At 45.6% G+C, this 26,976-nt stretch overlaps 1 protein-coding gene across 2 annotated transcripts in view; it reads right to left on the reverse strand.

Moving 5' to 3' along the window:
- The window catches only part of ST3GAL1 (ST3 beta-galactoside alpha-2,3-sialyltransferase 1), a 79,115-nt gene that overhangs the window by 17,718 nt on the left and 34,421 nt on the right, over nucleotides 1-26,976 (reverse strand). The window contains exon 2 of one of the 2 annotated variants that reach the window (XM_058805971.1): nucleotides 7,990-8,780. In XM_058805971.1, coding sequence (XP_058661954.1) covers nucleotides 7,990-8,301 — 312 coding nt within the window. In that variant the 5' untranslated portion in view covers nucleotides 8,302-8,780. Of the gene's footprint in view, nucleotides 1-7,989; nucleotides 9,025-26,976 lie in introns of those variants that run through there. The other variant, XM_058805979.1, reaches the window with a different exon arrangement.

The raw sequence follows: 26,976 nt of genomic DNA on the forward strand, positions 1-26,976 counted from the left end.
AAAGCAGGACACCACTGTCCTACAATCCCCTTGTTGTACATAAATTTCATGGGAAAGACCGTTACTAATGCTAGAAATTCCCTCAGTGACCTCAAATATGGTGATGACCTTATTGCAGTGTGTGCTGAGCATCCATACAATAACACATCTGTCCTTAACTCATTTCAAGTGCTCTGTTTTGATTTCTCAATGATTATCTGTTTGAAATATATGTTTCAGGCCTAATCTTCTATCAACACTGGTTACTCTTTGACGTTTCAGCAGAACAGAGAAGAGGAAGCAACAAGGCTGATTTAACTCCAAGGCATATTCAGCTTATAAATGTTCTTAACAAGCAGCCAGTTCCTTATTGCACAATGTTTGCTAGGCTTACTGACAAATAGCATTACAATTACAAACCTATTATAGTTTATTTTTCCACACCAAATTTTTGTCCTATTTTTTAAAGTATTGTTGTCTTTTCTTTTTTTTTTTTTTTTTAGTCCTCCTTATCAGGCTCCCACTAGTCTGGCCTTTCCCAAAAGGAAATTAACAAAATCACAGAGTGAAAGTCTGTCCACGCTGTGCAGGGCAGAGCCACAGCAGTGTCATGTAGCTCTGCTAGGACAGCATTCTCCCTCCAGGTGCTGTGGATGTGTGACAGGGACATGAGTATGGATATAGCTGCTATAGGTGGCCTTAACTACACTGAAATACTTGACCCCTGTGTCCTGAGTGAAGTGGCTGCTTTCCTCAGAAGTCTGTGCAAGTAATATGTTTGTCTAAAGAAGCAATTTAACTTTTTGTCCAAGATCATAAAGCATCTTTAACCCATCTTGTTCCACGTATAAAATGTCACTCAGCAGTCCCTCCATGAGATATTTGTGTGTCACTTGAGAGTCAACTCTCCACTTTAGATTGTTAAAAACTTTATTTGGGAGTTCAGACTGAGAATTTTCCTTAATCATTTCTCAGCCTTAGAAACTCCCCATTTCACACACAGAAGTTAACTAGCTGTTTTTGCATCTTCTCATTTTAAAAAAGCAAGCAAAAAAAAAAAAAAAAAAAAAAAGAAAAGAAAAAAGGGAAGAAAAACGAACCCTCAAAGTTCATGCACTCCCTTTACTCACCCATGAATGGCCCTCCAAGGAAGAGCCTGCTGTTCCCTCCTCATCACTGTGCACTGTCCCACTGAGGATAACAAGGGATTTGCTGCTTTTTAAACTTCTCAGGAGGTTTCACTGGGCTCTCAATACCAGCACACTGACAGCACTACCAAGCAGCAATACCCAAAACTTGGCTAAGGGGGTGCAAAGGGAGAGTGTGAATTCAGCCAAGGCTGCTCAGAGCTAATGGCTTGGAGTGGTGAGGACACAGCTACAGCCATGGATCTCAGAATGGTTTGGGATAGAAGAAGCCTTAAAGATCATCTCATTCCAATACCTGTACCTTGGGCAGGGACAGGTCCCACCAGACCAGGTTGCTCCAAGCCCTATCCAACTTGGCCTTGAAAACCACCAGGGATGGGGCATCCACTTCTTTGGGCAACCTGTGCCAGTGCCTCACCATCCTCAAAGGAAAGAATTTCTTCCTAATAATGAATCTTAAACCTGTCCTCTTGCAGCTTAAAGCCATTCCCCCTTGTGCTATCAGTATATGCCCTTGTGCAAAGTCCCTGTCCAGCTCTCCTGTAGCCCCTTTGGATATTGAAAGTCAGCAATGAAGTTTCCCCAGAGCCTTTTCTTCTTCAGGTACAACAACTCCAATTCTCTCAGTCTGTCTTTACAAGAAAGGTGTTCCAGGTATCTTCCTGGCCTCCTCTGGACTTGCTCCATCCATGTCCTTCTTATCTTTGGGCTTCAAAGGAGTCAGGAGAACCTCCAAGGAAAGCTCTCCTGGTGTGCATCCTGCACCCACAGCCAAGTATGGCAGTGTATTAAGCACAGCTTCAGAACACCAAATTATTCTCAGGTGGAATAGATGAGCCTGCAATCATGGGTGTGATGTAGATGCAGACAGAGCATGGTCCAAGGCAGAACCCTTGTGGTGGACAGAGAGGCACAGCTGTGGCTGTGGCAGCAGCCAGCACTGGTGAGGCAGCCCTACCATAGCACAGCCAGGCAGCCTGGGGCAAGCTGGGGTAGCAATGCTGGGCTTTGTGGCTTTTCTAATTTTTTTAAACTGTTTTTCAAAGATAAAAAGCAAATGAGAATGAGAATCTCTTTTGCCCAGCTACTAATGGTCTCACTGCTGCAGTTTGGAGGCATTAACACTCATGCAACACTTTCCAGCTGCAAGATTAATCCTAGCAAGAGTCAAGTGGGACAAATCCAGGTAATCTCTGTTCTACAGACTCAAGGAGAGCCTAAAAGGAAATCATTAATTTTAAAGATGTCTCTTTGGTCTGAAAAATATGGCTTTATTCTTGTTATATTTAATGTCCTTCATTTACTATGCATCCAAGAGTTGAAGGGGAAGAACAGAGGAACTGTCAAGAGTTTGGACTTTGTTTATTGATCTGTGTAGTCAAAAAATTTACATTCTCAAATGTAAATATATACATGCATATATTCTGCAAATATCACACAATAATATGCTGAGTCGTACAATTTCTGACTTCCATGGTTGGGTCACCCCTACACTACTCTGACCCCTGTGCTGAGAGAGACCTGTGAGCTTGGACCACCTCCACATCCATCTGTCCTCACCACAGGAGGAGCAGCTCCAGCCCAGCTGGGCTTATGTGGGGGCTGCCACTGAGGGTGAGAGGTGGCCCAGGGTCAGGTTCTTCCCATATGTCCAAAGCTGCTCTAAATGTCACAACCAAGCAGCTCAACTGCAGGTGGGGCTGGGTGGGACCGGGACCAGAGCCTGGAGCCTGGCCTGGATTTGGGATTTGGTACCCTCTTCTGCAGTGATCTGGTAGCTGCATGCTACCTTCAAAGTGCTGAGCCCTCTGTATTGCTTTCCAAGTGTCACAGACAGCATCCCAGATTCAAAGGAAACTTCTGGTGATCAAAGCATTTGGACACGTTTTCCTCAGAGAGCATTCAAAATGCATGACTCAGGTGCCAAGCAGCTCTGCTGCTGCCTTAAAAATCAATGCAGCTGCCCCAACTTCCCCAGCACGTGTTGGGCGGGGATGCCCCTTTGTTCAACAGCTGAAAGCAAATTTTTAAGCCATGTGTTACATTTTTTCCACAAATATAATGAGTTTACACTAATATTTTCTTTTTGATACACTAATAACAAGGCTACAAGATCTGAGCTTTCTTCCAAAGAAAATGCAAAACCTTGAAACATTGTAGAACTTGAGATAAAATTCTTATAACATGATAGTTTATGAACAATGTGCTACAGAGAAGATTGCCAGGAAACTCTGAGCCTAAATTTACTTATCACAACTTCAATCCATCAACCTCAACATTTGGGCTTAGAACAGCAGGTTCTGATCTCCTGTTTTTTATACTTTCTGACCACCAAGAACAATGTATCCAGCCCTTAGAACAAAACAAGAAAACTATAAATAAATGCTGTGCTTTGTCACAGCATGTAATTCTTGCCATGTTTCCTTATGTATGGGTGAGGAGATTTAGTGAGAACATTTAGTGAAATTTAATGAGAAATTTAGTGGGAACATCCTCAACATTTGTGTCATGGTAAAACAATGGAAAGCTTGCAGGTGAACCAGCTCAGGGAGGTGAGAAAGAAAACATAAACAGAAAGGAATGTATCACGTAACACCAGGTGCCACCTTGCAAAAACACTCTCACAGTCCCTGAGCATCAGAGGAGAGAAGGCAGAGGAGAGAGAGAGAGGGAGGAGGTGGGAGATAGGAAGGGTGAGAGGGAGAAAAGGGAGGGAAGGATTTCTAACAAAATGTTCACAGCCTGAAGTGTTATTAATGCTCAGTTCCTCCCTGAGAGAAGGGGATTCCAATCCAACTTTGAGTCACAAAAAGCACAGAGCAGCTACAGGGGTGTACGTGGGAGAATCTGGGCCATTGTTTGCGACCTGATAATGAAGGGCCAGTTTATCAGCTGTGTATATTTAAGCAAACGAGAAGCAGGGAGCAATCCTGACAACATCCCCCGTGTTTCCATGAACAAAGGAAAGCCAGGAACATTTTCAGGGGCCTTCTCTGGAACAGCCCTGGAGCAGCAGGATGAGCCATTGCAGGGATGGTGGCACTGACCTTCTCCCCCTGCTCCTTCCCACCTGCAAAGGGGCGGCACCAAATCCAGTATACACAAACACTTTTATTCAGAGCAGGCAGGAATATTTCCTTCTAAAAGTCACATCCTACCAGGCTGAAAGCGTTCAAACTACATATTCTCCAAATAAAACATGAAGCCACCTGGCAGCCATGGGAAGGGCTGTAAGCAAGGGAAACCAACCCATTCTTTGGTCCCAAATGTCTCTTTGTCTCCAATATTGGTCATTAACTCTGAAATCCTCCTCACTGTCCTAGGACTGGAGGGATCTAATGCTGCAGGACTATTGGGATGAGCAGCACTTATTCACATCTGCAGCACAGGGTTAAGGGGGAGGGAGGGCAGAGTTTGGGGACAGGCAAGGGCTGTGCCTGCTTTTAGGGCAGCACATCACACAGGTGTCCCCATGGCAGGGAAGTCACAGCCATGCAATAAAGAGCTCCAGTGCATCTCAGAACCTCAATTACAGCTCAACAAAACCACCCCACTGTCTGAAATCAGCTCCTCAGAGTGAACACACAGACATCCCCCCCACCCCCAAAAAGAAGTTGGAGCAATCTCAGGTTTTCTCAAACCTCCTTTTTATGTACAAATATAGCAAAAAGTTACTAATTACTGAGCTGGCAGAGCACACAAGAGTGAAACATGGCCATGAGCAATGTTTTCTTAAAGACTGGCCAAAATCTCAGAGTTGCTTTGAAGATGAGCCTAAAAATGAACAGCAAAAAGGGAGTTGCCCTCAGGATGCACCTGGGAATTATTTACTGAAGAAATGACACACTCTTGGAAAAGCTTACCCAAAGCAACATGTACATAAGGAATCAGCTGCAATGAGGAGGTGAGGCCACATCATGCCTGGGGTTTACCCAAAACCATCTTTCAGAGGAGTCAGGGCACTTTCTTCATCTACTACACATTAGGGCAAAAACTTTCAGGGAGTAAAAACTTCCAATACACAATGCAGTTATGGGGGACAGGAGAATATTTCACACATCCAGGTTGAAGTTTGAAAAAGTCTAGGAATCTTAGAAGATTTATTTTTACCATCTGAAAAAAAAATTGCTTTGATTTTGTATTCTGAAGTGGTGTATTCCCTTTGAACATGATCTGAATAATAAAAGAATGAAAACACTAAAAGATGGTTAGACAGCCCTGAAAATTAATGAGCAGCTTTTGTTAAGGATGGGAAGGGGAGACTTTTGGCTGTTCTGAAAATCTGTTTTTTTTCATTTTGCTGAAAAAGAAACAAAACTCCTCTGAAAGAATCTGTTTCAGGTTGAGCTGAACTTTTAACACACTGGTGAGGGCACACCTGGAGTGCTGTGTCCAGTTCTGGGCCAATCCAAGAAGGACATTGAGGTGCTGGAGCAAGCCCAGGAAAGGCAACAAAGCTTTGAAGGGTCTGGAGCAGAAGTCCTATGAGGTGACTGAGGCTGAGGGAGCTGTGGGTTCTCAGCCTGGAGAAAAGGAGGCTCAGGAGTGACCTTGTCACTCTCTACAACCACCTGAAAGGAAGCTGTGGCCAGGTGGGTCAGTCTCTTCTCCCAGGGAACTGGCAATAGGACGAGAGGACACAGTCTAAAACTATGGTTGGAAGGTTTAAGTTGGACATGCAAAGGAATTTCTTCACAGAGGGAGTGATTAGACATTGGGTGGGCTGCCCAGAGAGGTGGTGGAGTGTGATGGTGTTCACAGGGGTCTTCGGATGAGGGAAGAGACGAGGATCTGACTCCATGTTTCAGAATGCTTGATTTATTATTTTATGATATATATTATATTAAAACTATACTAAAAGAATAGAAGAAAGGATTTCATCAGAAGGCTAGCTGAGAATAGAATAGCAAAGAATGATAAAGGCTTGTGGCTCAGACAGAGCCCAAGCCAGCTCACTGTGATTGGCAATTAATTAGGAACAACTACATGAGACCAATCACAGATGCACCTGTTGCATTCCACAGCAGCAGATAATCATTATTTACATTTTGTTCCTGAGGCCTCTCAGATTCTCGGGAGGAAAAATCCTAAGGAAAGGATTTTTCATAAAAGATGTCTGTGACAGTGAAGTCACCATCCCTGGAGGTGTTTAAGGAAAGACTGGATGTGGCTCTTGGTACCCTGGTCTGGTTGACAAGGGGGTGTTCAGGCACCCCCTGAATGATCTCAGAGGTCATTTCCAACCTGACTGATTCTGTGAATTGAGGAAGCACTGATTTTTTTTCCCTGTTTCACTACAAGAAGGAGCATTACTTAGTCAGACTTCTGTACCGAGTTCCAAACTTTTTCTTCTTTTTATTTTTTTTTCCTAAAAGAGAATGCATCCAAACCTCATGCTTCAATCAGTGAGTTCTGAGTGCAGAATGCAGAGTGGCTTTGCTCATGGTGTCCATGAGTAACCTCATCCTCCCATTACTGAGCTCAATCTGGGCTATGCCCACTCCTTTGAAAACTGCCAGAGGTGAGACCAGCCCAGCTCCCTGGTGAAAGCTCAAGCCAGGGCAAGGACAAGGACCTGAGCTTGCCACCTTCCCTGCCCAATGCCCCAGCAAAGCCCAGACAGTAAACATGGGGACCAGAAGGAAAACCACAATCAATGGGAAATCAAAGTCACGGCCAAGGGCAGTGAAAAGATAGAGCACCTGGAGTACTTGAGACTCACTGCAAAAAGGAGGGCCTCATCATAAAGCAATGATATCATTTACACAACAATTAAAGGTGGCAGAGTTCAGTGGCATTTGTTTATCAGCACTAAATGCAACAGCCAGTGGAGTGAGAAGTGATAAATCTGACACAGCCTCATTCCCACAGCACCTGACATCCCCTCCAAACCCAAATGTCCCCACTGCAATAGTGGGTGCCTGTTGGAGAGGCCCCCTCAGGATGCCAGGGAAGGCCTGGAAGCCCAGAGTTCCACAACAAGGGCTGTGCTTGCTGCAGGACACCAAGCTGCAGGCTGCTGTGGGTTCAAAGAAAGGCACAGGGGACTATTTTCCCAGAAGAGGGGAAAAACAAGTGCAAAGAAACTGTGATTTCACCGGGACTGTTGCAGCAGCACCTGCACTTTAGCACCTCAGCAGCACAGCCAGGAGTAAATCAAACAACTGATGTCTTGTTTCAAGAGAACATAAAAGGGGCTTTTGTTAAGCAAAACAACAGGATGCATCTTTTTCCTTTCTGTGCTTTATGAACAAGACATCCGCTGGCTTTCATGGTGCCTGGATCAGGCTTCAAGGGGTAGCTGAACCACCTTGCTCAAGGATCCACCTGGGGCTGTTCCTTCCCAGTGACCCACAGCCACTCATGAGCTTTCTAGATCTGTTTTACACCATCAGCCACAACAGACAGTGTTCTCATAGGCATGGAATAAATAATTTCCCATTTAATCCTGCTAGTTATTTACACATCTTATGGTAGGGAGAGCCCCTGGGGGAATCACACACTTCACAATTAGCTTGATTATCCACCTTGATGAATGGCAAAAAGCCCATGTGAAGCAGAAACAAGGATTACAAAGCCTGGTCTTTGGAAGAGAAGGGAGAAAATGAGAGAGTTGAGATTTGCAAATTCTGGATCCACCACCTAACTCTGTCAGGGACTTCTCTAGCTTGGAGCAAGTGAACATGCACTCCAAGCCCCTCTGAGCTGAACAGCAGCACAAACTCCTTCCACCTCTGCCTTGTCAGCTGAGACAGCAAATGCCTTGGGCAGAAAACATCTCTTTCTGTGCGCTTGGCACCCCTGGAAGCCTGACACCACCAGTGCCCCCCAAAGCCTGGGCTGTACCCACACCCCCACTTACCAGCCACCACCTGTAGCTGTCTTCTGGGATCAAGGCATTGTGTGAGGTCAGGAAAGGTTGCATAGTTGAGTTGAATCTCTGGTCGAACCAGAGGGAATGTCCCAGCTCGGAAATGCACGTGTGGCAGCTGCAGGGTCTCCTGGGGTACTTGAAGAGCTTCTGGACGTGCTCTGAGAACTGCACCACAAGATGTCGGGGGTCCCAGGTGGTGGAGGTCACCTGGTGAGTGTAGTTGAGCAGGAAGGATGTCACTGTGATCAGCAGGAAGGCGAAGGTGAACACTTTCACATTCCTCCTCCTCACCAAAACCATCTTTGCCCCTGGGGTTCTGGCTGAGAGCAGCACAGGGTTCAACTTAAGGCAAAAAGGACTGCAGCAGGTCCCTGCCAGTCACCACCCCAGCCCCAGGCTGAACTGATGGACTCCACTACTTCCAGCCATAAGGGAGAAGCTTCATCTTCCCCAGATGAGCTTAAAAAAGGACAAGCTGGGTATTTCCTTTCACCTTCTCACAGTGCTTCCAAGCTCCTTCCACCTCTCTGTGTCCTGTGGCTAAACCTCTCCTGGTGAGGGTTTACTGAAGGCAGACCCTTGTCTTTCTGCATACAGAAATTAAAACGCAGGTTTTGTGTGTGAGAGCAAGCCATACATTAAAACAAGCAAATTGTAGAAAGGATTGTATTCTTTCCCTTGGAATTTAATTCTTGAAGAATTGGATCATCTGGGGTTGTACATTCCATCAGAGAGACATGCTCCAATGTCCATTTAAGCCATGGAGAGAAGTTTGCAACCTAGGGACACACAGATAAAAAAAGAAAGAAAAATGGTCAGATTTTTTTTTCATTCCTCCCAACGTGATTTCTCTGCTTTTCCCTCCCCATCCCAGAACTTCTGATCAGGTCAGAACCCTCGAAACAGCAGCCCTGGTTTTAAGCTCTGCTCTGATATTTGCACACCGAGGAGTGTGAGGGTGAAATTTTGGAAAGGGCAGAGCATCGACCTGTGGACAGAGTCTCTTTGTATTGAATCAGCCTCCTGGCTCTGCTCTGGCCTTATTTGTGTTACAGTTTGTAGCTATTTGAATGACAATGAGTCCCCTCCCTCCTTCAGGCTGACCTTGATAGCCACAAGATATGCAGCAAAGTATTCAAAACTCAGACCAGCTGAGCAGCAAGCACCCAGCAAAGGAGGAGGAGCAGGATGGGGAGGAAGATGAATCAGTTCTTTTCTCTTTTTTTCCCCAGCCAGCTTAATTTCTTAAGGATTGGGGTTGGATTTGAGATTAGAGAAAGCCAAGAAAAAACAGCTCATATGTCCTGGGACAAACAGGGGAAATCAAAGTATAAATGGCCTTTGTTTCACATGGAAAATTGCTCTTTTTTCTGTCAAGGAAAGGTAGGTGATAGCAGCTTGACCCCAGCCTAGGCAGAGAGGCATGGATCTGCTTTGGAGGTACAGAGGGACCCAGAGCTGCTCTCCCTTCCCCTCCTGGCAGCAGTGATTTAAACAAGTTTTTAAAAGTCATAAAATGAATCCCTTCATCCCACAGTGTTCTGTGGGAATGCCATTGTGGGACAGGCATCGTTTTGTGGGAAGAAAAACACGTTGTTTATAAAACTTCAGCTGTTTACAAAAAGTCCCAAAAGTGCCATTGCTTAAATAACACTCTTTGTTTTGTTGTTTTGTTTTTTTTTAAAGGGTAGGAAAAAAATCACAGATGCAACCATGTCAGAATATGTGCAACTTATGAACAAATGAAAGCCCAGGGGGAGAAGTCTCATTCACTGCTCAGCTGCAGGCGTCAGCCCAGCAAAGAGCCAGCAAAACTACAACTGTTACCATGAAACCTCAGTATTTTAACCCATTCTGTGCATGCATTGAGGCAGGACCCCCCTCACTGCCTCCTGTTTACCCAGACAGGAGGGAAGTGCAGCTGCAGCATCCCCAGCTTTCCTGCTGCCTCCTCTCCTGGGCATCTGCCAGGAGCTGCCCCAGGCCAAACCACTTCACCACCACCTTGGAAACAGCTTGGATTTTAGAGGTGCTGTGTAAATATTTACAGAGTCCCACACAGCCAGTTCTGAGAACAGGAACCTCAGAGCTCGTTTTTAAGCCTTTGCCCCAGGCTTCTCCTCCCCAGCACATGATGGGCAGCATGTGCCCTTCAATTGGCTGCTGTTTGCCAAATGCCTCGGATTTATTTTAAGTCTGGCCCCTCCACGTGCATTTATAGGAGCTCAAGGGCTGACAAGTGGGTCAGGCAGGATAACAAAGGGCTGTACTAACCCCATCTGCTTGGGCTCTTGCACCAGTACATCAGGGAGCCGTCCTGCATTCACTTTAATGTTAGAGAGGGAAGTTTTTACACTAACCAGAAATCTTCTGAAGTATTCCCAGCTAAAATTCAGGAATCCCTGAAACTTTAGAGATGTGATGGGGACACTGTGCCTTGGAGAGAGCGAAAGGGAGCTCAGAGAGCAGCCCCAGTGCCCAGCCCCATCCACACCAGCTCCTTTCTGTGCTGCAGAACAGCCCCACACACATTTGCTTTCCACCCTGCATGCGGTTGTGAGTCTAAACAAAAACACAGCCTCTAACAACCCCCGAAAACATGCCCAATCCCAGAAGCAAAGTGATTTTCCATTTATGGAGTGGATAATTCAAGAGCTGTAACGCTGGCAGGTCAGCCCCCCACTGCTGCCAGTGCTGGGCTAAATCAGCATCTGCAAACACAGCTCCAGCTCTGCTCTGGGGCTTGGAGAGGAGAAGGGACAGGGATTATCCAGCCTGTCTTGGAAAAGCCTGTAAAGTGGAGTAGAGTTGATAAAACAGTCCTGGCCTCCAAAACAAGCACCCATTTGGCCAGATGTATTTATTTATTTATTGCAGCTGAGCTAAGGTTAAATTTATAACTCCAAGAGGAAGAAACCCAAACCAGTGTTTACCCAATGGGCTACAATGTCTTCAAATTCCTAATCATCCTGTGTTTTTTTAGCATATGATGGGAAGGTAAGAAACCAGAGTTCCCAAGGCCCTTTTTCCTTGTGGATATGAACACTGGATACTCTATTTTAATTTACTACTAACAGTTTCCTCTGGATGTTCATGCTTCCTATAGATACTTATGATAGAAATATATATAAAATATAAACACACACACACACACACACATATATATATATGTGCATATGTTGACAGAAAGGCTCCAGGGACTATACATTTGATTTAGGGTGTGAGGAAAAGGATAACTGAAATGAGGAAAAGGATAACTGAAATGAATGTAAAACATTTTTTTTGAGTTCAGTATCACTTGGAGCTTTTTTTTTCTTGAAACACCTGGAAGATCCAACCCAGATATCATTACTTTTCCTCTCCACAACATCTTCTCAGCCTATCCTTGTGTCTGTCTCCCTCCCTCTGCTCACACAAGATGCATAAATCTTTGCAAAAGTGTTTCCACAGGATTCACCAAGACAGTGGAAAGTGCAAGGTCAGAGACTGGTGTGGGAAAGCATGCAGGGATGCCAACCCCAGCTGCTGGGAATGTTTCACTTTTGGATACTACTTGTGATAGTTAAATTAAGCCATCACAACTAGCATGATACCAGCCACAGTCCTTATCACCATCCCTGGCATGACCTCAGCATTAGCACATCTGTGAACAGGCTGTTTTGGCCTCAGACCCAGAAACAATTTCTGGGGACTTAAGGCAGGGAGATTGAGTGCCCAGCCCTGAGAGATGAACAGAGCTCAGCCCTGCCGGCCTGCAGCTGTGCCTGTGCTCAGAGATCCAGCTCAGCCCAGGCACGCAGCAGGTTAAGCCACCTTAAGTGATTGGGTGCTTAAGGTCTTATTTCTGGGCTGGATTTTGCCTGCTACCTTCCCACTCCCTCCTCTTTAACCATGTCACTGTCCCCATGTGAGGCACCTCTGTGCACCCCAGGGCAGTTTATTTATGCTGATAATACCCAGTGATGGGCAGGGCAGGGAAAATGCAAAGGATCATGTCCCTGGGAGAGCAGAGAGGCAGGGTCAGAAGAAGAGACAAGTTCCTCCAAACTCAGTCCTGAGTGTAGAAGTGGGTCCAGGATGATTAAATGGTTGTGAGAGTTGAGCTTAATCTTCTGTCTACATTTCACATTCTGAAAGATACCAGGATCAATCAATTGTGATTGTCATCGTCTTCTCAAGTTTTAGAAAGAAGACCAGAAGACCTTTTTTTATTCTTTTTCTTTTTTGTTTTTTTTTGTTTTTTTTTTTTTTTTTTTTTGGTTTTTTTACCCTCCTCCAAGACAGACTTTATTTGCATTGTAAACTCACAATTTGCATTGTAAACTCACAATTTGAAGAATGTCCCTGGTCCCCTGCAACTCGGTAATCAACAAAGATAAAACCCCATCGGTTCAATGGACTAATACAAAACAATTCTTAACACCTTAAGGAAATCCTATTTTATACAAATCCACCTACAAATGCAATGTATTCTCAGTGCACTTGTCAGGTTGTTTGACAAAAGGTCATCTGCACACCCACAAAGGAGCACAGAAAAAAAAGGGGAATCTAAATAATGCTCCAGGCCCAGCCCAGGAGCATCAACTGCACCAGCCCAAAGGAGCCTGGGGGCACAGGGACAGGTGGGAACCTGACACAAGGACTCCAAGAAGGGACACCCTGCCTGCACCCCTCCCAGGGCTGACCCTGCACAGCCTCAGCCTCAGGCATGAAATGCACCCAGGTGAGTCAGCTCTGCCTTTGGGACTGAGATATGCTGCTGCCTTGGGCATGGAACAGCTCATGGGGTGCAGGGGAAGGGCATTAGGGCATTACACAACACCTGTGTGGTCAGCCACACAATATTAATGTTAATGGTTAATAATAACCACTCTGTAATGGTTAATTTTTTAAAATTTCTTTTAATGGGTGGGCCTTAGACAAAATGCACGAAGAAAATAATAATGAAAAAAATTGAGAAAAAAAATCACCATACTACTACCACTCATCCCCCCACACTGTAAATGCACCAGTAAATTGGTGTTTGGCCCTTTTTGATGCCCACTTTCCCAGCAAAGAAAAGCTTTGTACCAGCACCACGTTGAAGAGATCTTTGTCAGCCTGTGTTAGATGCTGGTGATTCAGGATCCAGTTTTTCTGTCTGTAACTCACAGTAAGGCCCTGGTGGGAAATGCACTCTCTAGTTTAGTTGCCAGCACTTTCCAGACACTGTGTCAGGCAGAGCAGCACAAAGGAAGCAGCAGGGAACAGCAGCATCCCAGCACAGAGACACTGCCAGTGCTCCATGCAGGGCCTGAACTGCTCAGAGGTCCCAAAATCCTTTAGAGTCAAACCTCACATATCCTCCTGCCCTGCTGGAATCTGGAAATGGACAGTGTGACCTGCTGCAGCTCTCTCATGACTGATGGTGGCCATCACACAACCTCTGGACATCCCACAGTATTTTATAGCTGGAAACTCTACACTTGAAGGAGTAAGTTCAAGACTTGCTGCAATTTTGGCTAGAAAGGCCTCAGCAGCAGAACTGCAAGTGCCCATTTTCAGAAACACAGCTCAGATTCCTGCCCTGTAAAGCCTAAAGAGATTAAGTAATTTCTCAGCTAAGCCACTGACAGCAATAAATTTGACAACACTACAGTATGTCCCTAAGCATCCTTCCTGCCATTTGAGGACTTTTTCCTGTCCACACTTCTTGTGCGCAACTACTTGAGCAACCTTTGGTCTCCAAGCCCTGGCCTGGGAGGTTCAATCTTGCCTTCCTGAACCCACGAGGGCCCAGAGCAGCCATGAAAGATCTCGTTCTAGGAGAACAAAAAGCACATCCCTGGAAAAACACACATAAATTCACACCCCAAGTCTGTGCTAGGCCTGGAGGGAAAAAATGGAGGGAACTGTTTCACTCCAAACCACAGGCATGTCTGCCCTGCCCAGGCTCATCACTGCCTGGCTCCCCTGACCAGAGCTGGCCCACATTTAGAAAGGAACGTTTCCTTGGTCTGACACCTCACAAGAGACCTCTGAGCTCTTGCTCTGTGAGACAGAATGGGAATTACAGGACAGCCTGGCAGGCAATCAGAGCTGAGCACAGGGATTGAGCCTGGATCTTAACCAGATGATGTTGGGACCCTGTCAGACCTCTGCTCCATGTCCTCAGCCCCAGCAGATCAGTTCCACCAAGCTCTGCAGGCCCCAAGGAGACATGAGGGGGTGCTGCCTGTGCCCCAGCACAGCCTCTGCCACTCCAGCCTGTCCCATGCTCTGGCAGGCAAAGCTGAGGCCTGCCCTTATGGGGCACCAAAAGCCACCATGTGACACAATTTTGGAAAAGCACAAGGTGCAACATCCCTTTCCTTCCCTCCCTCCCTCCCTCCCTCCCTCCCTCCCTCCCTTCCGCCACTTTCTTCCGCCACTTCCTTCCCTCCATCCCTCCATCCCTCCATCCCTCCATGACATTATGGATTCCATGTAATTCCTCATCCCTGGCAGTGTTCAAGGCCAGTCTGACTGGGGTCCTGAGCAGACTGCTCTAATGGAAGGTGTCCCTGCCCACAGCAGACGGGGGTTGAAAACAGAAAATCTCTAAATCTCCCCCCAACACAAACCATTCTATGATTAATTAAAATCAGACTGTGTTTTGTCTCCCAGAGCTCACTGGCTCTCTTCTCCTGGCCATCATTACATCCTCACAGAGATGGCCTGTGTGCTGCTCTCCTGGGTGCTCACAGACAGAAAGGCAGACCCAGGTCTCACCTGCCATTTAATCAGGAGAAAATGATCTGTTACTCCTCTGCCCCATCACTGACCATGCTGAGAGGCATAAATCTGTTTGCTTGCCACTGTCAAATGGCATGGCAGCATTGAAATCAGGCAAGGTAGTTGGTATATTGCTCTCAGATTTATTAAAATGTCCACTCCAAGCAACTTCTGCCTGGAAAACAAAAGCATTCAGGAGCATTTAAGCCATGAGAAAAAGTAGTTTCAGAAAAATTTGAATGCAGCAGCTCCTCTGTACTTCTTGAATGTGAAGGCAGTGTTTCATCCATCACAGTGAATAGAAGAAATAGAAAAACTGGAGATGGTTTATGGAGCGTAACCTGAACAGCATTTTAGGCACCAGTGATCTGAAAAAAAATCATTACCCACTTGTGCCTTATCAGTGGGCAGTTTGGCAGCAGGCTGGGGCTGGCCAGGTCCAAAGGAAATCTCCCTATCTCTCTGACACAGCCCATCCTGCACAACAGCTCTGTGGGGTCAGGGTAAGCAGGCACCTCTTTGTGCTAGATATGTATGGGATCAAAAGAAACTTGGGTGGGGAATTTTCATTCTGCTGCCTCAAAATAAGTATTTATCTTGGCAGACTTCATCAGACTTATTGTTGAGTGGTCTGGAAATGAAAACTCCCTTGCAGTGTTTGAAGAGAGAGCTGGAGGATCTGGCTTGGAAAGGTCACGAGTCTGCTCTTATCCTTGGGTGTGGAGAACTGGCATCCCTGCCATCTCCCACCACGTTAAGACATTTCTTCCTCCACCACATTCTCCTTCCTTGCATTCCAAGAGTACACTCCTGCAAAGGCTGGAGAAATCGCCCTGGTAATACCCAGGATTAATTGTGCTGTCCTCCCTGGGCTACACCGGGTACTCATGACCTCAGGCCAAGAAGGAAATTTTGTTTTGAATGGGACTGCAAATGCCAGGAAAGATTATTTGGCTCCAAAATCTCCTTCATGAGGTTCAACAAGGGCAACCCCAGGTATCAATACATGATGAAAAGATTGAGAGCAGATCTGAGGAGAAGGACATCTACTATCAAGAACAGGCTGAGACATGTGGGTTAGTCCAACCTGGAAAAGAGAAGCCTCTGGGGAAATCTCAGAGCAGTTTCCCAGTGCTTAAAGGGGGCTTAAGAAAGGTAGGGAGAGACTCTAGTAGAGCCTGTAGTGATAAGATAAGGCAAAATTATTTTAAACTAAAAGATGGAAGATTTATACTAGATACAAGGTAGACTATTTTACAGTGAGAGTGGTAAAACACTGGAACAGGTTTCCCAGAAAGGTGCCAGATGCCCATCCCCAAAAGTGTAGGAGACCAGGTTGGATGGGACTCTGAAAAAAATGATCAAGTTGAAGCTGTCCCTGCCCTTGGCAGAGGAGCCCTGTTGGACTAGATGATCTTTAAGGGTCCTTTCCAACCCAAACTCCAATTCTATGATTCTGTGAATCTGTGACTCTAAGAATAAAAAATGCTGATGATCCATTTCTTCCTATTTGATAAACATCATGTCCCCTACCACCATCTCTTCTCACAGCACCTGACTTCCAGCCTCGAGGGAGGAGGTGCAAGGAGGGTTTGTGGTGAAGGGAAAGGGTGAAGAGCCCAGCTCCCTCCACTGGAGGCACCAGCTCTGCAAGGATGGCATTCTCCTGGCTACCACTTATCACCCAGAAACACACGAATGTCTGGGGCCATGGAGATAAACTCCTGATCAATTTATTTCCACTGGGAACCATAATGTGAGTAAGTCACTGTTGATATAATGGCCTTTTGTTACTACAGCCAGGCTTGGTATCATGCCAGGCTCAGCGAAGAAAAGCACACTGGTAATGCACCACAGCTTGCCAGTGGGAGCTCAGTCTTAAGTTTTCCAGGTCATTCCCGTGCCAAGGGAGCACTCAGCCTCATCCTCACACCAGGAAACAACCATGAGATAAACTGGGAGAGGCCAGGGAAAGGCCTAAATTTGTTGATGAATTCAAACCTAACAGGCAGCTCCACTGCTGGCCTGTTTATGGTCCATTCCTCTGGCTCAATCCTCTGTTCAAGTATTTTCAGCACAAAATAGGAGCACTGGAATGACAGAACTGTCCAGACAAGTTGTGAGCAGTGGCATTTATGGCCAAGAGGTTGGAGTCTGCCAGGACAACCAGGGATGTGTTGAAAAACAACAGTGGAAAAATAAACTGCTGGTCATAATGTCTTCCACAGCCCCTGTTCTTGCTAGAAAGTGATTTTGGAAAAGCTCTACCTCTTTGCACACACTCCATTAATCAGAAAATGGCACCTCTGCTTCCCTGGGGCTACTTCATTTTCTTTTATATATTCCAAATCCCCTTTCCCACAGACACATTGATGTTTAAAATAGTAAATATATTGTTATAAGTTCTTAAAAATACTCTTTTCCTTCCTTATCCTGTAGTTTGCAATGCTGGACAGACACTCAGATTTAACCTGCTGGATGAGAACTTTTCTGTGGCCAATATTCACCATGGGTTGGGATGGGATTTTTTTGGGCTGCATGCCAAGAGTCCAAAGGTGGGACAATGGAAAGAATAACTCTGTGGTGAAAATCCTAAACTAAAATTCACTCACTCACTCAAATTTATTCACTCTATGTCTGTGAATTGCTCTACTTCAAAGAGTTCTTTAAAAACATCCAAGCAGACAACTGGACACATAAAAATTGCTCTTTGATTCCTATTGACAAACTTTGATAGCAAAGTCCATGGTGGACAGACTGCCCAGGTGCCTCCCCATCCCTCCCATGCCACTCAGTGATTTGTAGGCTGTGATCAAAGCCCTGCTACTCTCTGCTTGGAAAAGACGAGTTATCAAAGGGATTTCCAGGGCACCTATGTGTGTTTGCACCTAGAAGAACTTTTAAGTGGTTCATATGACGAGTCTAGAACTGGAGCTAGTAAGGAGTTTCTCAAGCACAATTTATTTTTACTTCTGTCTTGTTTCAAATCAATTTGTCAAAATTAAATCTATTTTTAATGTTGATTTGCTGTATTAAGAAATTTTCAAAAAGAAGGATCTTTGACATTTTAAATGAAGAAATCTGCTTTTCATTTTACAAAAGTTTTTTTTTTTCTGGAAAATGTGTAACTTTTGGTTATTAAAGGAAAGCAAAACATTTTGAAATTCAAAATGAAACAAAAACACCACCACCACCATCACTGTCCAGATACACAGCACTCCTTTTACTCGTTTGAGAAAGGAAAATAAAATCACCTCCTCTTTTTACTTTTAACTTTATGTTGGGACTACTATGGATTGTTTTTAAAGTCTTACAATTTCACCAAAGACGGTAAGAAAACTACTTTCATTAATTCAAGTACACAGTGACTAATTAACAATAGCAACAGTAGTAGAAACAGATGCAAACTAAAACTACTGAAAAGTGAATCCTGGACCTGCATTGTTTTAATTTTATAGGATTACAGGTGAGGATATAGGATCATTTCAGACTGTAGAATAATCTGAACTAAAGGTGTGCAGTGGGTTGACCCTGTCTGGGTGCCCATGCTGGACATGGGGGCAGCTTCTGGCAGCTTCTCACAGAAGCCAACCCTGTAGCCCCAACCCCAATCCCACTACCAAAACCTGGCCATGCAATCCCAGCACAAAATTGAACCCAATCACAGGTGTTTTGCTACATCATCTGTGAGGATCCAGCTCAAAAATATTCACCAACCTGCTCCTTGGCTAAAGCTGCAGGGAAATGGATGTGGCTATAAATACAGCTGTTTGTGACTTTAGAGAATGTGTTGTGAGAAACATTAATTCTTGATATTAAGAAAGTGATTCACGCATGGTAGGGGATGTCATAGCATTACGATTCTGAATGCCAAGAAAGATTAGATGGTAATGATGATAACATTGATGATATTGTCAATAATCCCACAACTCCAGGAAAATCTAGGAGAAATGTTTCTGTGCCCATGTGAGCGCCTCTGACTCTCCGTGCTGGGATTCCTGCCCGGCAGCAATCCCCAGCAGCTGCTGGCACTGTGGGGCTGTGAGTGGAGCTCAGCTGATGGGATCCTGTTAAACCCAGAGCGTTTCTCTCCCAATCGATGGCTCCATCTGACACAGCACTGCATTAAACATTTATTCATTGGGCACACTGAGCTGCTCTGGGGAAGATTTAATGACACCACAGGGATTTTCTCATTCATTAACCTGGAATTTACATTTAGTCTTTATGGTGCTACAAAGGTGTCAAACTACCCACAATTAAATTCAGAGGTGTTTTAGCATCTGTGCATAGTCTGGACCTGGCATCCACTGCAAACCTTGCAAGAATAAAATAATACTTCCAAGTTTTTTGTCTTGCTGTACACACTATGATAAGTCTGGCAGCCACAGAAAGTTTACAATAAGTCCATAAATAATACAATAAAATATGTTAGAGATATAAGTAACACATTTGATAACTCACATCCTGTGTTACAGGGCAGAATTACAAAGCCATTAGGCAACCACTTTAATTGATTGATCATTTATGTCCCTAATAGGTGTACTTGACCTATGTGGATCCAGCTGCACTGTGTGCTCTTGCCACCAGCCTCTGTGTGTGAGGTTCCCATTCCAGCTTTTTCTCTGCACCTACAACAGAGGTGACAGTCAAGGAAGAAATGAGTGATTCAGGCTGCCTTTCATCACAGGGCTGCCAGATCTCAGGTTGTCTCTGATCCCTGATGGACACAAGGAGCTGCCCAGAGCAGGGCACAGGGATATGGCCCTTCAGCATACCACTGGTGGAAGCTTTGCTCTGAACCATGTGGGAGCCTGGGTACAGAAAAAACACAGGGTTTCAGTGAAGAAGAAATATTGTCTATTTGTCTGGACTTTTTTAAAGTGTTTTTAGAGAAACAAAGATTAGCATACATCCAAGTGGCACACAAAAAGCTTCCCATAATCCTGAATATGAACATATGTCAAGAGCTGCATGCAAAATGGATTTGCATATATCAGAGCTGCACATACAGCACTCAGCTGGGCATCCTGAACTGCATTAAAAATGGTAATACTGAGGTTTTGGATGCTGATAATTGAATGTTGGAGAAACACACACAGACATGCACACAACTATGGCATCTTTTCCACTTGTGTTACTTGGATGGCTAAAACATAAACAGGGAGTCTGCTAAGGTAACCAGCAGCACTGAATATTTAAGGGCTTCCTCATTCAAAGAGAAATTCAAAGTATCACTTAGCCATACAGAAATAATTAGCAGAGGGAGCTTCAATTAATTTAGAACTTAATTTTTCAATTCTGAAATGGTATCACTGATTTTGTAAAAGGAGAAATTTTAGCACAAGAGAGAGGTGACCAATTCAGTATTGCTTTGGTCTTGCTCTCTGCAGTGCTACCAGCATTCTAGCTAGAAATGAAGCTGTAGGAGGCCAGATGCTGTGGAAACATCAGCCTGAATTTATCCTTTTACCTATAACAAAGAGTGGCAGAGACATCTCTGTCCTTAGGGCTCCTGTTTATTGAGGAGTTTCCTTACTTTCCTTCAGGGTGGGGAAGCCTCAGCTGCTGACTTTTTCCCAGTAATACTTTCCAGTCAGTGACACATTAGAAAACCAAGAACTTCCTCTTGTGCATCAACAAAAGACAAACGCCAGTCCTACATGGGCTGGTCAGAAACCTCAGCTTTAGCCTCAGGGTCACTATCCTGAAGTGACCATAAATGTCAGAGCCCTTTGTCAGCACAAAACCCACACCAGGGCAACATCAAAACCTAAATTCTGCCCTTGGGTTTGAGATCACACCTCCCATTCAAACACTGAGAACAGGATCCCACACTCACTGCAATATCCTTCCCCCCCTAAACCATCCCTCCATTTGCAGTGGGACAGGGAAGTTTTCCTTTGGGACTGCAAGGTTTTGTACACATGACTATTGCAATGAATGTGGGATCCTGCTCTCACTCCAATGAAAAATTTCATGGTAACTTTAAAAATGGAGTTTATGAAAATGTCACCACTTGCTGTAGAAATGAAGCTCCTGGAAAGTTTTAATGGGCATATTGTTAAAAACTAACAGTCCCCTGTGACCACAGGCAGCAGAGCCCTGGGATTTTGGGTTTTCTCTTAAATGAGCCACCAATTTGTGTCCAAAAGCTTGCTTTAAAAGTGGCAGCTACAAGATTTTTATTTGTGTTTTGCCTTTATGAAGGAAAGGGAAAAGAAACCTTTAATTAAAATCTCACTAAGATTTGCAAGGAAATGTATACCAAGAAACTCTGGGAAATGCACTGTTCTGCTTGGCTTGGTTTTAAACAGGATAACATGAGTTTTACTCTTTTTATACCACGCCTTTCTTGCTCAAAAATGAAAAGTGAATGCTGAAAAATAATGACAGCATTCAAAGGAAAGTCATTCCAAACAGAACTTAGACATTCCCAGAGGAGAACTGACCTATGACTTACGGAGGAGATGCATCAGCTGAAGGGCACCATTGTTTTCAATTTCCTCTAAAATGAGATGTGACTTCCCAGCCCCAGAAGTGTTGTCACACTCAGCTACAGGGGGATGATCCAGTACTTGGTAATTGCTGTTGCTGGGGAGTTTCCATCCTCAGGAGAAGAGAATGGATAGCAGGGGTTGCTGTCCCATGGTGGATTGCTGGATCTTTGTGTGAAAGATGAAGTTTCCAAGTTTCCAGTTCCCAGCATCACTGATGCCAGGGTGTTTCCAAACTTGCAACTGATGGAAATTGTTCTCATTTTGCAGCCTCCTGTATTTATGGCTCCTGAATTTCATTGCCCCTGCCCTGGTTGATGTGCGCGGCAGATCTGGTGCATCTCTCATCTCCTCAGTGAGGCTCACAGAGCACAGAGGAAGGGCAGTGAGGCTCACAGTGCACCCAGCACATGGAGGCAAAGTGATCTTTCTTTCCTGAGTTTTACAAATATCTGCAGTCATTTCTGCTCATGGAGCTACCAGCCAGAACTGCAGCCAAGGACAAGCCTGCTCACCCGCCAGAGCCCCTCAGAGAGGTGCAGCTCCTGGCTGACACCCGAAACTGAGACAGTTTGGCTTCAATCCTGGACATTTGTTCATAGACTCGTGGGAGGCTCAGCTGGGTGAGGTGCTGAGGTTTCGTCCCATGCAAAGCAGTACCAACCAGTCACACATAACTAACAGAGGACTTTTTAACTCCTTCTCCACAAACAACCAGTACAGGAAGTTCTCTTGCCTCTCTTGATTTATCACTACCAGATCGTAAGACAGCAGCAAAAAATGTGCTTCCCCAAACTCTTATTTATCAGTCTTAAAGGACTGAAAGAAGAAACTGAAAGAAGCCCAGCCTGCAGATGAAAAACTGTGCTGCCATCCTGTCAGTCCTGAATAAAAACCAACTCTTTGGGAACACCTCAGCATCATCCCCCTGCAGTCTATGAGCTGAAGCTGCGCCCTGGCTTGCACAGCAGTGCAGAGGGCAAGAATCACAGAATCACTCAGGCTGGAAAAGACCACTGAGATCACAGAGTCCAACAGCTAACCCAGCACCATCAAATCACTAAACCATGTCCCCAGGTGCCACATCCATGTTGTTTGAGTATTTTCAAGGATGGTGATTTCCTTACTTCTCTGGGCAGCCTGTTCCAATGCTTGACAGCTTTTGTGGTAAAAAATTATTTCTTAATATCCAATCTAAACACACCTGTAAACATGCCCTGGCACAGTGTGAGGCTGTTCTTTCTCATTCCATCTCTTGTTACTTGGGTGAGGAGACTGATCCCCACCAGGTTATCAGAGAGAAAGTCTCCCCTCAGCCTCCTTTTCTCCTGACTAAATGAACCCAGAAGGAAAAGTCCCTGATTTTAGACACAGGCAGCCTGGGAAATAAGCTCAGCCTTATTTACAGGACATGACTCTGTGCTGGGGGAGTCCTGAGATGCCATGGTCCAGGCAGTCCTGGGGCAGGAGCAGGTGGAGGGGGCAGAGTGCACACAGACACCTGCACAGAGCCCACAGAGACAGCAGGGGCCAGGCTGCACTCCAGGGAGGCTCATTTTGCTCTCATGCACCTACCAAAATGGCTAAAGTGTGTTTCCATAACCTTCCTTCTTTTCCTTCATCCTCACCTTTTTATTTCAAGGTGATGGAAGAAACAGGAGAAGGTGGAGGGAAAGAGGATTTGCCTGGATTAGCAGGAGCAGGAAGGGGTGGGAGCAGGTTTACTGACCTGCTGACAGGGCTTACTGTGGAATTAACCCCTATGTGGGTCATGCTGCTGCCTGCAAGGGGGACAGCAGGCACAGAGGGATGTCCAAACTTCTGCTGGTGTGAACCAAACCAACCTCCCACTGAGTAAAACCCTTCTTCTATGGCAAAGGATAAAAAATGAGAGACACATGGCCCCTCTCCCTCCCCACAGCTTTTACTGGAATCATGAAATGGTTTGGGTTCCAAAGGACCTTTAAAGATCATCCAGCTGCACTGCAATGAGCAGGGACATCTTCAACATTTTCATCTTCAACAAGTTCAGCTGCCTCAGAGCCCCATCCAACCCAGCCTTGAATGCTTCCACAGATGGAACATCCACAACCTCTCTCAACAACCTGTGCCAGTGTTTCACCACCCTCCTCACAAACATTTCCTCCTTATAGCCTCCTTAGTCTGAATCTAAACACTTTTAGTTTAAAACCATTACCTCTTCTCCCATTCCTACAGGCCCTTGGATGTGTTTGGTGCCTTCTCCAACTCAAAAAAGTAGGGCTGGATCTGCAATAGCATCCATGGGGTGAAACATGATTCACAGCTCAACTTGTTCAACACAAGCAAAATACAAACAGGGTTTGCTTTCAGAAACAACTTTACAAAACCCATGGAGGTGAGCTGCACATTTGGTAGCCAGGCTCCCCAGCAATAGGGGGAGCAAGAATAAAGCTCCTCCATGCCCAGATGCCTGTCAGCAACATCCCCCTGTGTGAGGTGTGCAGGTGAGGCTCCTGTGGGTGATACCTGCCCCAAGCCCACACAATCCAGCCCTGTGAGAGCTCATTTCTCCTGTCCCCAGGCTGTCTAGCCCTGGTGTGCAAAGCCTTTGGCTTGACAAGTGCTGCATGTTAATTTAATTTGGCCAGACATCTTTGAATGAGTGAAGAAATACCAAGCTAATTAGGAAATGAAAATAGAGCTATCTTCCTGATGAGCAAGCAAAGAAAGAAAAAACCTAATAGTGCTAAAAAAAAAAAAAGCCAGAATTGAAGTCACAGAATTCAGGTGGCATTTGTGGCTGTGCAATGACAAACAAGTAACAGCCAAAGCCCTCCCTGCTTCCATTTGTGGTACTCCACATGAGATGTTTGGGGTATGAGTTTCCAGAGACACTGAGAGCCCACACCTCACTGTTTTCCACAGCTTTTGCCACTCAGTGCCCCCAGGCAGCCAGAGCAGAATCCTTCAGATTGGTTTGCTGCTCCTCAGACTGAATCCCACAGTTCAGCAACATCAGCTTTGCTCTGGCAGCATTTCTGGCCACAGTCATGCAGAGATCACAGCCCTCCCAGCTGACACAGGCTCCCTTACTGTTTATGGAGCTCCTTGGGAAGGTGTCACAGAATGGACTGATCTCTGGTTTTATTTCCTGACCCACTCAGGTTCACTTGCTGTGGGAGCAGAACCCCTCGGAGGGCAAGGTGGCTCAAAACAAGCAGGTTATTCAATCCCCACAACAACCCCTTTTATTTTGGTAATCCCTCCAAATACCACCACACACAAGACCTGCTGGTGCCAGCTCTGTTTTGCAGACGTGGAAAAGCTGAGTGAGCCTGCAGGCATCCCTCTTATTCTCATCATTCCAGAGCTTGAGGCAGAAATGTAACATCCATCCCTGGCTCCCAACTCTGCTCCTAACTCCACTTCTTCCCTGTCCCAGAGCTGTTCAGCATTTTGACAGTAAATCATCATGAATGGGAAGCTGGTGCAGCAGCAGACTCCTTACTTTGCCCTCTGCAGCCCCTTCACCTCTCAACCTGCAGCTTTTTCAGGGCTGTGTTTCAGCCTCTGGACACTTGTTAGGCAGCCATCCCTGCCAGGGGTAAAAATTAGTTTAAGATGGAGCTGGCTGCTGCTCCCATCACTCTTTGCCAAGCCTGATGCCTCCCTCAGCAGATTTCCTGGCACAGCTGGAGAGGCACCAGCTGTGCAAAGGCTACTGATAAGGGCCATTTAGTTTACAAATGCATGGGTAGATCTCTTAGCACCAAGCAGGTAATGGGGGATTCAAGCCATAAAAATGTATTTCAAGGCTTCTTTGGTCTAACTCACATCCCTGTGCATGTGACTGTGGCAAGTGGAGCTGAGTTCCATGGACAACCATTTTATGGAAAGGGCTGATCCCCACGGGCACTGCTGGCAGTGCAAACCTGCAGGCACAGAGCCACTCCTCCATCACAGCAATGGGGGTCCCCCTGAGACCCTGGGGGTGCCCCCAGAGCCCCCTTGCCACTTGCAAAGGCTCTCATTTTGCACTGGTTACAATGGCTCCTGCTGGAGATCTTTCCTATTCCCACACTGACACCAGCAGAGCAGCTAATGTGAATTACTGTCCCCTGCCCCCCACACAATAATTTCCATATATACAAACTCCAGAGTTAAGGGGCTGCATGATGCTTTTTATAACTTTACCACCAACTCAATTTTTAAGAGCCTTTTCTTCCACTGTTGTGAACAAGATTAGCCTCTGCAATTTGATTGTGCTGCTATGGCAGTAATAAGAACAAAAGTAATTTCTTTTTCTTAAAAAAAGAAAAAAAAAATCAATAATTGGCATTCCTGTGTAAGGTCTCTGACATTAATTATAAATAAATGTTAGACCTACTAAAATAAGAAAGTGAATTTATGGCAGCAGGTTGCATGCTGCCTGTGTGGCTGCTGCGATACAGATGCAAAATATAAAGTCTTGAGGACTGCAGTTTGTATTTTATTGCCTCAGAAAATAAATGTGTAAATAGCAATAAAATGCACAATTATTTAGCACAAAGCCAAAAGACTCCACAGCATTTATAGGCTGATGGATGGCTTGCCTGCCTGCTCTAATTTTCCATAAAACACAGAAGACAAGGATGGAGGGAAATAAACAATGGCAGCTGTCACTGTGATTAGCTGCGAGGCGCCAGGTGAGAGCAGCTGGTCCCTGGAGAGGGGAACACGGAGCTGCTTCAGCTGCTTTTTGCTTCAGGAACTGAGCCCAGACTGCAGCACTGCTTGGCAAGGGCAGCTGGGCAGGGAGGCAGCTCCCAGGGTCATGATGTGCCCCATCCCTGGTGCCTCTGGAAGAATGGAGCACCTCCAGGGCTGGGTGAGGAACTGGTGCCTGCAGAGGGAGGAGGGGGCTGTAGGCAGCCCTGCCACAGATTGGCTTCAGGACAAGAAAAAAGACATCTGGCCCTGATAATCTTGGAGGTCTTTTCCAATCTTAAGCCTCTGTGATTCCATGAAAATCTTGCTGGTGCAGAAGTCAGTGGTCAGGTGTCAGGGGCGTCACCCATGACATGATGAAGCAGGGAGAACCTTAAAAAAAACTGTGGGGAAAAAGGTGAAAGCCCTTCAATGTCATCTGTTAAAAAGCAAGGAGCAGGGAGCAGCATTTGGAACTCTTTATGGGATAAAGAAAGCTGCAGGCAGAGAGCTACCAGCTGGTTCCCTGGCTGTGATTCCATGTCCATGGTGATGCCTACAAAGGAGCCACAGGGCTCCTTGCTGGGCCCTGGCAGCAGGAGCTGCTTTGCCTGGCACAGCCACCACACTCACCTGCTGCCTCCACTGCATCTATGCTATTGTCAGCCACCTCCTCAAGAGCATTTCTGAGTGTCACACAGGCATATAGTAACAACTCCTTTCTTATTTGTTTTCTTCTAGCTACGGATGTCCATGTAGGCATACCAGCCCAAATTTCACATACTGCCTTTCTCTGGGTCAGAGAAGCCTCATGCAGCTATTCACATTTGCACAACCCCTTTCAGGCCACTGAGGTTACAAAAACATAAATCTGGGTGATATCTCAGTGTGACATGAACAGCAGGTCGCTTATGCAGGAGCAGTGCTCCTGCAGAGGGTAATGTAAGTATCCCTGTGATGAGGGGGCAGGTGAATGGAGGTGTTCAAGCTCTTGAGTCACTCTCCACGAGCACCCAGGTTAAGAGCCAGGATGTGCAGTTCCAGCCTATCTCTGAGC

This window comes from Ammospiza caudacuta, chromosome 1 (assembly GCF_027887145.1).
Source record: "Ammospiza caudacuta isolate bAmmCau1 chromosome 1, bAmmCau1.pri, whole genome shotgun sequence".
Taxonomy (NCBI): Eukaryota; Metazoa; Chordata; class Aves; order Passeriformes; family Passerellidae; genus Ammospiza; species Ammospiza caudacuta.